Source organism: Arachis stenosperma, chromosome 5 (genome assembly GCF_014773155.1).
Source record: "Arachis stenosperma cultivar V10309 chromosome 5, arast.V10309.gnm1.PFL2, whole genome shotgun sequence".
NCBI classification, from domain to species: domain Eukaryota; kingdom Viridiplantae; phylum Streptophyta; class Magnoliopsida; order Fabales; family Fabaceae; genus Arachis; species Arachis stenosperma.
This window is the reverse complement of record NC_080381.1, coordinates 136,087,588-136,102,669: the sequence shown is the minus strand read 5'-3', so window position 1 is coordinate 136,102,669 and position 15,082 is coordinate 136,087,588. Positions and strand designations below refer to the sequence as shown.

General features: G+C 27.4%; 1 protein-coding gene across 1 annotated transcript; it reads left to right on the top strand.

Annotated features, from left to right (window-relative positions):
- Window positions 1-13,229: 13,229 nt before the first annotated feature.
- On the top strand, window positions 13,230-14,628 carry LOC130979646 (transcription factor bHLH118-like). Its single transcript, XM_057903134.1, has 3 exons — window positions 13,230-13,673; window positions 13,902-14,192; window positions 14,336-14,628. The coding sequence occupies exons 1-3, from the start codon at window positions 13,323-13,325 to the stop codon at window positions 14,399-14,401; spliced, it is 708 nt and encodes a 235-aa protein (XP_057759117.1). The 5' UTR covers window positions 13,230-13,322; the 3' UTR covers window positions 14,402-14,628.
- The last annotated feature ends 454 nt before the right edge of the window (window positions 14,629-15,082 follow it).

The window sequence follows — 15,082 nt, the reverse complement described above, 5'->3', positions numbered from 1 at the left end:
TCAAAAGAGAAATAAAATCTAAATTTCTTTTTTATCACTTTGACCTCTAAATTAAATCAGTATATCAATCGACCTAATTACTGTATTAAGTTGGTGGCTGCAATGCGTTTTCTAATTTGGTTGACGCTCATGTGTATGTATTTATTAATCCTACTATTAATAAATTAAGAATGTAAACAACGAATTACACTTAATTAAAATTTAATATGGGATGTTACAAGCACTCATCATGATGGATTTTATTTGATTCATTTGTTTTTTTAATTAACAACATGAACATTATCCAAAAGGATATTGAGCAACAATCTTTGAGCAGCAGCACATGTTTGTTGGGTCAGTTCATTCCATATATATATGGTGTGGGATTTTGTATGGTTAGTGGGTTCAAGACAGCTCATTGCTTTGCTGGATTTAGGCCATTTATATTGATCACGTCTTTAAGCTTGCCAATGAAATCAAAATCAAATGCAGGAAAATAGATTTGTTTGTTAGGGTTTGTGATCTTTGAGGGCCTCAAATACAGGGATTACACCCTTAATCTTATGTATGTCGTATCACTATACTTTTTAACGCTCAATAATGGATATATACCGTAATGGAACCTAGACGTGCTTTTTGATTAATTAATTAGAAAGTATAGACAAAAATATATACACATGAAATTTTTATACCAGAACAAATTTATATTTTAATTTTTTAATGAGTCATCTGTGGACATTAATATCAAGTTCTGTTGTTATTTTTATCTTTTTATCGTTGAAGTAATTTTTTTGATAATAGTGACTGCCAGGTAGTTCTGTGCATTATGTGGCGTGGTCCATTTGATAATTCAATAAAAAATAAATATTAAATTATTAAATTTATTAAATTAAAATAAAAAACAACAAAATTTATAAGTGATAATATCTCTTTGTTATCTTCTTTCTCCAAAATTTACTTCAAATAGAATCCTAAGAGAGAGTGAATAAGAAATCTTTCTATTTACTTTGTTCTACCTTCTATTTGCTTACTTTTACAAACTTTCGTTTACTTTTTCAATTTTGCTCTTTAATCCCCCAACATTTTTCATCATCAACACTTTCTCAACCCAAACAAAATAATCACATCTCAATTCTTGTTCATTTTTTATTAAGACTATGTTTGAAGTAACTTTTGAGAGAAAAAAAAAGAGATATTTGTCGCTTATAGATCTTTTTGTTTTTTATTCTAATTTAATAAATTAAATAATTTAACATTTATTTTTTTATTATATATCATTAAAAAGATCATATCACACAATGCTAATAGTCATTTGATAGTTATTACTGTCAAAAAAATTATTCAAATAATAAAAAAATAAAAATGACAAACAGAAATTGATATTAGTATATACAGATAATTCATTAAAAAATAATTAAAATATATTTATCCATTATATAAAGATTTATTTATACTTTAGTCCATTATTCTAATTAATTAAAACAATAATTAATCATTGTCTTTAATCAATCATATATAATTATAAACTAATTAATTAGTTTGTATAAAATAGAATTCATTGAAACATGAACTATTCCAAAACATGGTGAATAATAATTAGCACCAGGTTTAATTTGAACTCTCCAAATACATATATATTATGTTAAGTTTCTTTGAATATTCATAATCCGGTAAAATACTTTAATCATCAATATTCTATAAATACACTATCATCTTTTTCATATAAAAAATAATCTCTGCGTGCATATACCTAACTAATAAATAAGATGTCTTTACTTTATACTTTAATTTATCTTTACAATACTTGTCAGGCTAGCTATAAAGTACAAGATTCTGCTAGTGTTGTATCCTTGGTTAATCTCATCTAAAATGATTTGGTCGGGCTCTCAATTATATTGTCCAAGAAACTAGAGATATGCTAAATTTTGTTCGGGGGAAATTAAAAAGAAATAGAGACCTCTATTATTGTTACGAAATCGTGTACTTTGTTTTTGACCCAAGAGATAGAGTTAGAAATATATGGTCTCAATTTTGACTCTGTCTTCATGGACAATATATTGTTGCATTGGGCAATAATTTACCGTTTTATAATAAAATTAATTTACTTAGCTTGTTTCAGAAAAACGTTAATTATAAAGAATTGAATGTGGTATATATCTACAAAATATTTAATGATATGAGGCACGAGCATGTTGTCGAATGGAATAAATAATTAGTATGTGGTTGTGGCCATTTTATTGGGACCATTCATTATTGTTGCTATTCCTTGATTTTAAATTTTTTTTTTTAATTTTCTATTTAGACACTTGTCGTAGGTTGATGCAGTGTCCCCATTGCGCCCCAAATAGGGGATTCCAACTTTCAAAGCACAATTTCAGTTTACCATTATTTTTGTTCAAGTCAAATTAAGATCACTTGTGCCTGTATTAGTAATTTAGTATACCTCAATGACAGTGAAATCCAAATTAAATAATTGTACATGTATGCCTTTTTTTTTTAATTATTATTTCTTCCTGAAATACACCACGTGATGAACTTCTAATCATTTACATCAATCAATCATTATTAAAATTTGAGATTGGATCAATATGATGATGACACCTAACCAGTCCATTTCATCACTGCTGGAAATTATTAAAATTTTGTATTATATATCAGAGCAACTAGCACTTATTATAATTGGATTTGGTGTGAACTCAGTTTAAGGATATGTCAAATATTTTCTTTTTAATATACATATATAAGAAGAGTTTTATATGATAATAAAATTATGAAAGAATGAAAAAAAAATTTATTGTATGTTGTTGTATATGAAAAACAATGCTATTTATTTATACTAATTATTAAATTGATTTTGAATTTTAAAATAAAGTAAAACAATCAAAATTTTTAAATAATTCTGTTAAAAAAAAACAAGCATAACTAATTTAGAAAAAGATAAGTATAACAATTTTTTTAGAAAAGAAAAATAAAATAAATAAAAATAATACAAGAATTTAATATGTTCTCACAAACTGGTGGAAGGAAGATGTCAATAATCCATAACTTGAATAAGTTTTGATGAAATAGTTGAGAAAGACACGTGGAGCGTAGTGATGCAGAAACATAGAAGGAGAGGTCATGCTTGACGAGGGGGAGTAAACAACAATCTTCAGAAGGCGCGTAGAGCGCGACAAGAGAGGGCACATAGAGCGCGATAATTTTGAGTCTATTGGACTCGGAAGGATAAGAAAAGAAAAGATGAAGGTGATGCAGAAACATACACTACAAGAAAAAACAATATTTATAGCAAAAAAAACCAGAATTTTAAAACAAAAAGGAATTTGTAACAAAAAAAGGGGTCGTTGCAGTATGTCCCATTACAAAAGGTTTTTGTAACAAACAATGAAACTGTTACAATTCAAAGTAATATAGATAATTCAAGCATGCTTCATTTAATTAAAATTGTTTTAAAAAAAATAACATTAATATCTACATTGATTAGTTCTACAAGTTATACTTGTTACACAAGTTCAATAAAAAGTTAAAAGTCTAATATAGATTTTTGTCTTTATGAATCAAAATATGAAAATATTCTTGAGTCTTTTAAGTACCATGTTGTCACTATTTTAACACAATTGTAAATGAGAAAAATTCAAACAAAAAATTAGAAACAACATATAACACCAATTACAATTTTTTTCATTAACTTTTGTTCAAAATTTTTAAAAAAAATTTGGCTGAACCTCTCCTGAAACTTTGATATTTCTATCGTCTACGGTTCCATCAATAACAACTAATTCATTACTTATTTCTCAGCCAATACACAACTAAAATTATCAAACCAAATAATAGGATATTGTCATTTATCAACCATGACACAAGTAAAATGTAATAAATAGATCCGTATACAATTAAATTATACTATATAATAATATATGAATCATCTATGAATATGTATTAAAACTATAAGAAATTTTAGGAATACCTTTAATTGTCTAGTTTTTTTTATTGTCAAAGCGCGCTATGAAAGAGTTCGCAATGGCTTGTTGAACTTCTAATTGAGCTTTCACTCGAGTTAATTCTTCCTCTTGCCGAGTTCATTGCTCTTCAAATTTTTCTTTGAGCACATCTATTACAAAAGCAAAATTAAACTAAAAAATTCAATAAATAAATTCAGTTCATTGTATCTACCAAAACAAGTTAATGTATCCTCTAATTTGACGACCTTCATCTAAGTTATCACATACTTAAATAATTCGGTTAGATGATTTACATGAATAAATACATAACTTTCTTTTGTATAATTATTCTTTGATAAACAATAAATGTTACCTTGCAAGGCACTCATTGCAGTTGCTGAACAAGTTGGATTTGCAAAATCTACAAAATAAAGAATAAGAGGATCTTCATAACGTTGCAATAAACATGCATTTCAACGTAAAAGAAGTTACAGTGAATTTTAACTAATATCCACACACTCAAAATTGGAGAAGCTAATAATGTTATCAACCGTACACTTACATGTTTGAATTCTTTGCTCACAAGCTTCACTTCTCTATATCCAATAAAAGAGAGAAAAATGTCTAAGATAACATCGAGGAATGTGAAAAACGAAATTAAAACTAAAGAAAAGCTCTTAAAACAAAAGTAAATAATAGAATTAAATCCTAAAGCAATGCATCTGCAGAAAAAGGATACGAGCCACTTCCCTTCTTTTGTAATTAGAAGGGAGATCTTCAACATATAAAGTACTTGAAGCATCCGGAGGTAGAGGAACCGTTTCTGGCTCTGGCCTGGAATTTGCATCTCCTAGTAGCGGTAATGGTTTCTTCCGACAGTAGCTCCTTCTTCGACGAGCTTCAATGGTGGCAGTGGCAGAACAGAACGACGGTGACTCTAACAATGCAGTCTCAAACCCCTCTCGCGTGTTCTGTTTCTCGCATCAACGGCGACTCAGCAGCGACTTCGTGGGTTCTCTCTCTCCCTCTGCGAGCTTGCATTGGTCACGGCCTCCTTGCGACTCCACGATGGTGATGACGGCGAACCTACAGCAAATATGACGGCAGTTCTTTCTCCCTCGGCGATCTCTGTCCTGGCTCATGGCTCTTCTCTCCATGCATCTTCTCCCGGCAAAATCGACAACAACGGCGAGGTGTGTGATGGCGACAACAGTCTCTTTTTTCGTCAGCAACATCCCCTCTTCTCTTCTCTTCCTTCTCCTGGCGCAGCTCTCCCTCGAGCTCTCTCTCTTTCCTCTCTGTTTTGTGTGTGTTAGGTTAAAGGAAAATGGGAGCTAGGATTAGGATTTGCAATTAAGAATTTAAGGTTTTTGATTTAGAAATTTTAAATTATTAAATTTTAAATTTTAAATAAAAAATATTTAAATTGAGTTTTAATTAATTTTAAACTCAAATTCTCATCACTTTGATTTAATTATTTTTTAATAAATAATTTTTAAAAATAAAACTATGAATAACTATAATAAATCACAAATAATTTATTATTTATTTTCTAACAATCAGGGATTTTACAGGCTTAATGATGACTGTTAAGTTATGGTGAGTTTAGTACTAATAGAGGAAAAGAAAAATCAGAATTTTATATTTTGTTCTTAAGGAAGTTTTTCAAAAATTTGTTTAAGTATAAAAATATGTTAAATTTTAGAGTGGTAATAAAACAAAAATAATATTTGTTATAAATTTATTTTAAATAAGAGAAGGAGGGTAACCTAGCAAAGCAATGACGACAATTTTGCCTTCTGCAATGAAACTGTGACCTTAAGTGTGAGAGGTGGAGCCGTGCAGACAATAAAAATGAATGAGGGCAGTGAACAACAGAATAAAAAATGAAAATGAAGGTTAAAATTACGGTTTTTACTTTTTATATTTGTTTATTTTTTAATTTTAACTATTTTTATTTATGTTTAACAATTAATTTTTTTGATTTAAAAAAATAATTTTTAGTCAATATTTAGGACTTGATTATTAGTAAAAGTTATATATTAATTTTATAAAAAATATAAAATAATATATACTATTTTTAAAAATTAATCATTTAATCTTTTATTTTTTATAAAAAATAATTAATTAATACAAATAATATTTTAAGAAATTAAATTTTAAAACAAAATAAAATTACCTTAAAGATTTTAACATTTTAAAATAAATTTTTTAATTACAAAAAATCTTATATTTTGTGACAAACAAATAATTTGTTACATACAATATTTAAATTTTGTGACAAATTAATTTTTTATTATAAAATATTTTGAACTTTTGCAACGGCTTCATCTTTTGTCACAAAATATTATAAAATTTTGTAACAAAATACAGATTTGTTACAAAAATTAATATAATTTATAACAAAAAATTAAGTCGTTACAAAATAACAAAATGTTTTATAACAAATTATGTTGTTGTTGCAAAAGATTATGTAATAATTACTAATTTTTGTTACGAAAAAATAAATTTTTTTGTAATTTTAAATTTGTTATAAATATTCCATTTTCTTGTAGTGATAGAAGAAGATGTTGTGCTTGAGGGAGAAAGAGCAAGTAAAGATCTTCAAAGTGCGCGTAGAGCGCGATAAGATTGATTTTTAGAGGGCACATTAAGCGTGATAAAAGTGCAGATGAAACTGCTTAAACAGAATGCAGACGAAACTGTCGAAAAAAAACGCAGACGGATCTGTTGGAAGAAAGCACAGACAGAACTGCTAGAAGAAGGCGCAGACGGAACTGCGGGAAGAAAGCGCAGACGAAAGTGCGGGAAGGAAGCGCAAAAGCAACCGATAAGAAATTCATATTTATTTTTAAAAATTATGGCCATAGTGAATGATCTATTCTATGAGTGGTAGTTGTTTTCTATTAGAACATGGATAATCAAGATTAAGGTAGGATTTCACTTAGATGGATGTAATAGGAATTGGTTGGATCCTGAACTAAATTGAAAGATTGATTATTCATTGTGGGAGGGGTTGAAAAAAGAAGCATGGTAAATTCTCACTGAAAAGATGATAGTTTATATATCCTCCCTAAGGAGGATACCATAGCTCTATATCATAATAAAATTATGAAAGAATAAGAAAAGAAAAAATGAAGAATTTTTTATTGTATGTTAACCAAAATCTCTAAATAATTCTGTTAGAGAAAAATAAACATAACTAACTTAAAAAAAGATAAACATAATAATTTTTTTTTAAAAAAAAAACAAGATAACAAATAAAAATAACACAAAAATTTAATATATGAGTTACTAAATAAAAGCTAAGAAGATAAATAATAAAAAAAATATTTTTTTGGTATAAATAAGAAAATATATAATATTTAAGGTGGACTAAAAAATTGATACGAATATCATTTATCTGTATTAAACATCATAATACGATTTTTTTTGATTTTATACACTTAAATTTATACAGGAAGTATACTCCTATTTAATTAGATTTTTCACGGAATTTTATTAATAAATATTTTTGTTCTTAACGAGGCACTACCTAGATAAAATTGACTTTGCTTTTATTAAAAGTCATCAGTAGGTATGTTGTGGTTATCATATATAGTGATTTTTTCTTATTCTTTTAGTCTTTATTTTTGCAAAATATTTCCTTTTGTATGTGTGTGTCTATATATTATTCGTTTTGAAGGTAAATAAAACATCAACCACTTAAATTAAAGAAGGAAATGTAAGACTAGTTAATTTTTAGTACTCTTTTAAAACTATGTTTTAAGTTTTAATTTTAAATTTATAAAGAGTTTCTTAGCTCTTTGTAAGTATTTTAATTATTTCTTTATTAGTTAATTTTTAAACTATTCTTATATTTATAACAACATGATGAACACAAAAGAAATGTTCTACTCTCATAAATGTACTATTATATAACCACTGCTAATTATTTGAGATATTTCTATAATGTCTAAACAAAGGGAAGATGAAGAAGCAACTAAGTTGTTTCCTTAAGCATTATATATTATTATTATTATATTGTAACATTTGACATATGTGCATATATTATAGACATTGACCGAAAAAAAGAAAAATAAATAAATCATCCATTTGCGCACTTAATCATATAATGAGGTTTAGGAGCATAATATTCTTTTTTGTCAGAGAAATCTTCTCATTGATACTGTTCTCTGTTCTACATATATAATATAAGGCTCATAAAAGAATAAGCTAAAAACGACGGGGAAAAAAAAAATCTACTACGACTATACGTACTACGATAATTATGATAACCATAATATTTTAAAAAATATTACTAAAATTAAAATAATAATTTTTATTATTAAACAATATTTTTTAAAAAAATATTATTTAAAAAAGTTATAACTAAAATATAAAAAAATTTTAATTTTAATAATATTTACATAATTACTATAATCATCATAATATAATCATACTAAATTTCACACACAGAAAATGATATATACATTCCCTCCCATTATTCTCCAAGTGCCCTTTATTTCCCAATAATAGTAGGTGTTGCACATTATTGAATCCTCAATACTTGTCAAAAAGTTAAAAGAGAAAAAAAAAAAGCTACCGAATCTTGGGGATAAGTATGAACTTTTTTATAATAAATATACGGAGACAATTTTAATTAGTAAATATTAATATTTTTTAAATTGTAAATTTTTTATAAGATTTAAAATTTTATGATTTAAAATTTAAAGTTTATAAATAAAAATAAAAAATTAAAAACAAAAATATAATTTAAAAAAATTAATTAATATTAATTAAAAAGTTAGCTCTCTAATTAACTAGTTAATTTTTTAAAAAGTTTAATTTTAATATATTATAAAACAAAAGGAGGTTAGCGGCGGTTTAATTATTGATTTGTGGCGGTTTACGGTTTAATTGTCGATTTGTGGCGGTTTTAAACTGCCGCTAAATATGAAGCCAGCGAAATAGCAACAACAGCGCATAAGGGTGCGGGGATGACATTTTGCGATGGACTCTCCGGCAACGGGAAGCGCGATGCAGCTGGTACTGGCGTCCAGAAGGAAACGGCGTCAAGGATTCGTGCAAGAAAGGGTCGACGGATCTTATTCTGGGAAGGGTCGATCGTAGGGGGAGAATGGTAGATTGGCAACCACGCGACTCCAAGGTGACAGAGTGGGGGGCACGGTGGAACAGGGAACAGGTTGGCGCGCTCTGCACTCTCCTTTGACGAGTTTCTCGAATTCTTGGTTTTGAATATTTTGAATTGCATTTGGAGAAACTCATCACTTGATGGATTGGGATTAGCGGCGAGTTTGGTGGGTTCGACACTGAATCATAGCGATTCGGCGTTGGTAGGCTGATTTGGAATGGGAACGCAGTTATCCACCCTAAACTGCTGTCATTGGTGAAACCATAGATAATTTACTGCAGATATCCCCGCATCTGTTGTAGTGATATATGTCAACATAAAAAGTTTTACACAATCACTCAATCAAATTTATATAAATATATGATTATTTAATTAATATATTTAAAATTAATTACTTTTAGTTTATGTAAAAAAAGACGTAATTCGAATATAAGAAGAGATAGAAATTTAAAAAACCCTAAATATATAAAAGATATATTTTGTAGTCCAACCTTAGTTCGTTTATAATAATTAATGATTATATGATAAGCATCAAGTTTATTAAAGTGACCAACATATTTATATAGAAAAAGCATCTTGGTTAGGGTATAGGGGTCTTCAACTCAAAGTTATTTTTGTTTAATTAAAGAGAAAAATTATGAGTATGTGACAGGTAGAAGCATCCAAATAAGATGATGCTCTCTCTCGCTGATTTCACAGAACCGCTTTCTTTTTTTTCTTATAAATAAATAATTTAATCTTTCATTGTTTTATAAGCATTTAAATATAATTAATACATCATTATTGTTATCAAACGAAAGTATTAGAGTTCATATAATAGTTTCGAAATGCACCTGGTTATTCTATTTTAAAAAATTTAAAAGTTCTAATAAATAAAAAATTATAAAAACAATCATTTTACTTTTATATGTAATCAATTACATGAAGGTTAATTTTGATTTTAATTTATATTTGAATGTATAACTTCAAAAATTGTCGATTATTAGATGACATATCTGCATTCTATCTTAAAAAGTTTATGTTGAGTCAAAAATTAATTAAATATTTTGTGATAACAAAAATAAATTGAATTAATTAATTAATTAAAAATATTATGTTGAGTCAAGAAGAATTAATTTTTTGTTGTTACAGTTTTTTCCATTTTTCGACGCAATTTAAAAACATGATAATAAGCTATTTTTCTTGTAATGACATTTAAATTTTAAAAAGTATGTGTACATATTAAATATATATTAAAATTAGTTAACACAAGATATATATTAAAATATAAAAAATATATTAAAAATAAATTAAATTATATACATATTTATTTATATATAAATAAATAATGACTAATTTTAGTAACTGATAAAATCGCATTTTTGATCGTATAAATATAAGGCAAGTGCTGCAGGTAAGAGATTATAAGTAGTTTTACCCTATGGATAAGTATAACCCTCTCTTATATAGCACAAGGTTTATATTAAGTTGGAATAAAATCAAATCATGAAACATGAGAATAATAGGATCAAGTAGTAAGAATTATCTATGCCCTAATATATGTGACTTTGGAGATGATAGGTAGCTCCAATCTTGTAGTTATATTTACTTTAGAGTGTGCAGAAATAAAGTTTCTTATATAATATATTATAAATAATATATAAAATAATTTTTAGATCATAAAAACAGTTTTAAAGTTAAAAAGCTAATTAAGATTCAAAATATTAAATTTTTATTTATAATAAAAGAATTTAAAATACATTTTATATTTATTAGTGCATCACCAGGGACTAATTAATATTCCTATTATTCACTTTTTATTTATTAAATTATATAAAAATAATAAAAATAAAATTAGTTGAGATAACATATTATTTATAACTTAAGAAATAGTTTTTGAATTCAAGTTTCGAAAATAATAAAAAAATGAATTATATATAATAAAGAATATTTTAACAAAAAAAAATTTATACTAACCTTTTTATATTTTCATTATATATAAGAGTATTGTTATACATATAAGTTTTTTTTTTGTATACAAGTCATACAAGTCACTTACATAACGCGCACGTGAAATTACGTTTGTTCCTTTTTATTGTATCCTGCGTTCCTCCTCTTCTTCTTTCTTCTTCTCATTCTTCTTTAATTTGCGTTTTTCCTCATTTTTTTCGCGTATTTCATTGTTATCGTCGTTTTTTTTATTATTGTTGTTGTTGCTGTATTTTTTTCCTCTTCATCTTTCTATTGATTTTGCAACATTATGTATTTTTTTTGTTTGATTTTTTCCTCCCAAGAAGAATTATGAGAATATGAAATAAGAAGATGAAGAAGAAGCAGCAGCAGAAGATGAGGAGGGGAAAGGTTAAGAGTTTTGAATTATGCAGAACTTATCAGCACACATACACCGAAAATTCTAAAACAATACACTCGAATATCTTCGTGTTACACCCAAATATCTTTATGTTATACCCAAATTTGCTGCAAATACAGAAAAATATTTTTCTCTGTATTTTTTTCCTCTTTTTTTCTCTTATTTCTTTCTTTCTTTTAGTTGAATGAATGTAAGTTCATTCTCTTCCAAATAATTTTGCAACATCATGTGTTTCTTTTTCTTTGTTTGATTTTTTTGTTTTTATTCTTTTTAAAAGAGTAAAACAAGAAGAAATTTGAGAAGGTAAAATAAAAAGGAAAAGATGAATAAGAAAAGAAGAAGAAGAAGATGGTGATGATGATGAAAAAAAGAAAAAGAAGTAGCGGAAGATGAGGAGGAGAAAGAGGAAGAATTTTGAATTATGCAGAACTTATCAGCACACATACACCAAAAATTCTTAAACAATACACTCGAATATCTCCGTGTTACACCCAAATTTACTGCAAATACAGAAAAATATTTTCTCTAATGCTGTATTTTTTTCTTCCTTTTTTCCTTATTTCTTTTTTCTTTTAGTTGAATAAACGTAAGTTCATCCTCTTCTAAGTAATTTTGCAGCATTATGTGTTTCTTCTTCTTTTTTGTTTGATTATTTTTATTTTTATTCTTATTAAAAGAGTGAAACAAAAAAAACTTGAGAAGATAAAATAAGAAAAAAGATAAATAAAAAAGAAGAAGAAGAAGAAGAAGATGATGATGAAGAAAAAGAAGATGAAGCATTAGAAGATGAGGAGGAGGGAGAAGAAGAGTTTTGAATTATGCAAAATTTATTAACATACATACACCGGAAATTTTTAAACAATACACTCAAATATCTTCGTGTTACACTCAAATATCTTCGTATTACACACAAAATACAAAAATATTTCTTTTAATGCAGAACTTTTATATTACATTCAATTCAAACCATCAACAATAAAATATTATTCACCTACAGAATCATAAACTACTAACGAAAAAATTAACTAGAATCGAATCACACCTCAACTACTTGATTGGATTCAAAACAATAGTCAATTTTGTTCTGGCTCAATTGACAATCTGAAATTGAATTATTCATTATTTTCAATAATGAGAAAACTGATGATGGAGGAGAAAGAGAAAAAAGAAGGAGAAAAAGAAATTCTAACAAAAAAAAAGAAAAAAAAAGAGGAGGAAGAGGAGGATGTGGTGTTGATGACAACGAAGAACGTGCAATAACAGCATGAACAAGAACGTACGTGCGTCAATATAAATAATTTGTATAGATTTTTACCAAAAAGTGATTTATACATGGAGAATAATTGTATATATAATATAGAAGTATAGTTATAAATAACATAAGACTAAAAAACATAATCAATTTAATTTTAATAATACGTGTGTATGTGTGAATTACTCAAGATTTGAAGCTAAATATCACCTAAATGATTTTCGCACAACAATTCATTGGAAATTATGAAATACAAAGAAAACCGCATTTATGAAATGAATTTCAGTCTAATTTATATATAAAGAAACTAAAGAAAAATTAAAAAAGAAAATGGTTGAAGCTAAGCAACTAAGCAAGTGCTGATCCACATAATGTGAACACAAAGAGGTGGGGTTGGAGTTGTATATATGAACGAACAGTGACCCTAAACAATAATTACATTATATAATATATATAACTGAAATAATGTGGGCAATGAGGTCATTTCCAAAGTATATACTATTCCTTTCCCTAATCTAGAGCAAATATAAGGTCCCATGAAATTAAAACCATACCCCCAAAAAGTAGATTAAACCATATCTTCTGTCTAATCTGCTTCACTCATTCATTCATTCTTCTTTTCCTCCATATAGGCTTAATTAAATTGAGAGCATTATTCATATTACCATGTTTCCTTTACAACGAGGCAATGAGCTGGTGATTCAGTTTTCTAATACCTCCCACCAACACAAAATCTCCCAAGATCTGATCCTTGAAGATTATGCTTCTCTTGATGTCAATGATTCTGATAAAATATTGTTCACAAAAAGCCAATCATCAAATAAACTATTTTATGATGGTGGTGCTGCTGCTGATGAGGATAACAACAACAACAACAACAACAACAACGATTCTAACAACGATGATGATAATAAGAAGAAGAAGATGGTTCATAGAGAGATTGAGAGGCAAAGGAGGAAAGAAATGGCTACCCTTTATTCCTCCCTTAGATCCCTTCTCCCTCTTCAGTTCATCAAGGTGAATAAATCATTTTTATTGTTCCTACCTCGTTAATTTTGTAATCAAACAAAGTAGTGTTTATATTTCACTAACTGAGAAAAACACTTCAATTAGAAGATACCCTTTTGAAATTAGGCTAATTTTTACCATAAAGTTGTGCACTTTTTGTTTAAAAATTTATGGGTTATTTTTTTTAGGGTTATATATATATCTGAATTTGTGATGGGTTTTAATTTTTGTGTTTAGGGAAAGCGTTCAATATCTGACCACATGAACGAGGCAGTGAATTACATAAAGTACCACCACCATGATAACAATGATAAACCTACATCTAGCACTAACAGATACTTCACTCTCCATGAGAGTGATAATGGTGTTCTCGGAATTGAAATCACCGGTGGCGCCGCCGCCGCCGGAGAAGAAGAAGGTGTCACACTATCAGAGATTCTGGGCTACTGGTTGAAGAAGAAGGACTTGAAGTTCTTATTCCTTTCTAGCAAAGTCAATGGAAGATTGGTCCACAGTGTTCAGTGTGAGGTACTATCTCTTTGGTTTTATACTCTCTTTTTTTTTTAATTATTATTATTCAACACATTTTTATGTTAAATTTTGTTATGTTATTATTATTTTTATTTTATTTTATTTTTTACCCTTGAATTGTTGTACTTATTGATTCACAGGTAATCAATTCCAACAGTGTAGATCTATTTGAGCTGAGAAGGAAACTTGCAAGTTTAATTCAATGATTGTTTCCATGATCATCATCCTTTGGATTATGTTCTCTGATTAATTAACTTTAATTTGTGGTTGCATTATTGGAGCTAGCTAGCTAGGCTCACAGTTTAATTTGGGTAATGTTAGGAATGAGATTGAAGACATATAATTAACATCCTTGCATTGTGGGTCTTAATTTCTAACTGCATGATGATTAGGATTTTGTTTGGTAAATGGTTTCTTTTATATTGGCACTGCACTGGCTGCGTCTTTTTTATTTAGAACTTTCAACTTAAAACTTCTTTTTCTAATCATTCTTTTTTATAGAAGAAATTAAAGTTGTACGGATATTGAAGAAAAATTTTGGAGACACATATATGGAAATGAGAAATTTCATTTCTTTTTCTAATAATTCTTTTTTATATACATACAGTTTTTTTTTTTAATCAAAAGAATTCAATCAGTGACTGCATGTAAAAATGTATACAGCTAATTTAACCACTATTAGTGTGCATATTGTATATGTTTATGCGGTTAAGAGTTTTTAGGTGGCCTGGTTATCAATTTGGATTTCATTATTTAGTTACGCCTGTGGAATGGTATTGACTTAGCTATCAGATATAGTTAGAAATTAAAAGTTAATTACTTGAGATATAGTATAAATTAAACTTGTAAGTTAAACTATTATCTATATTTGTGTATTTTTTGCTGAT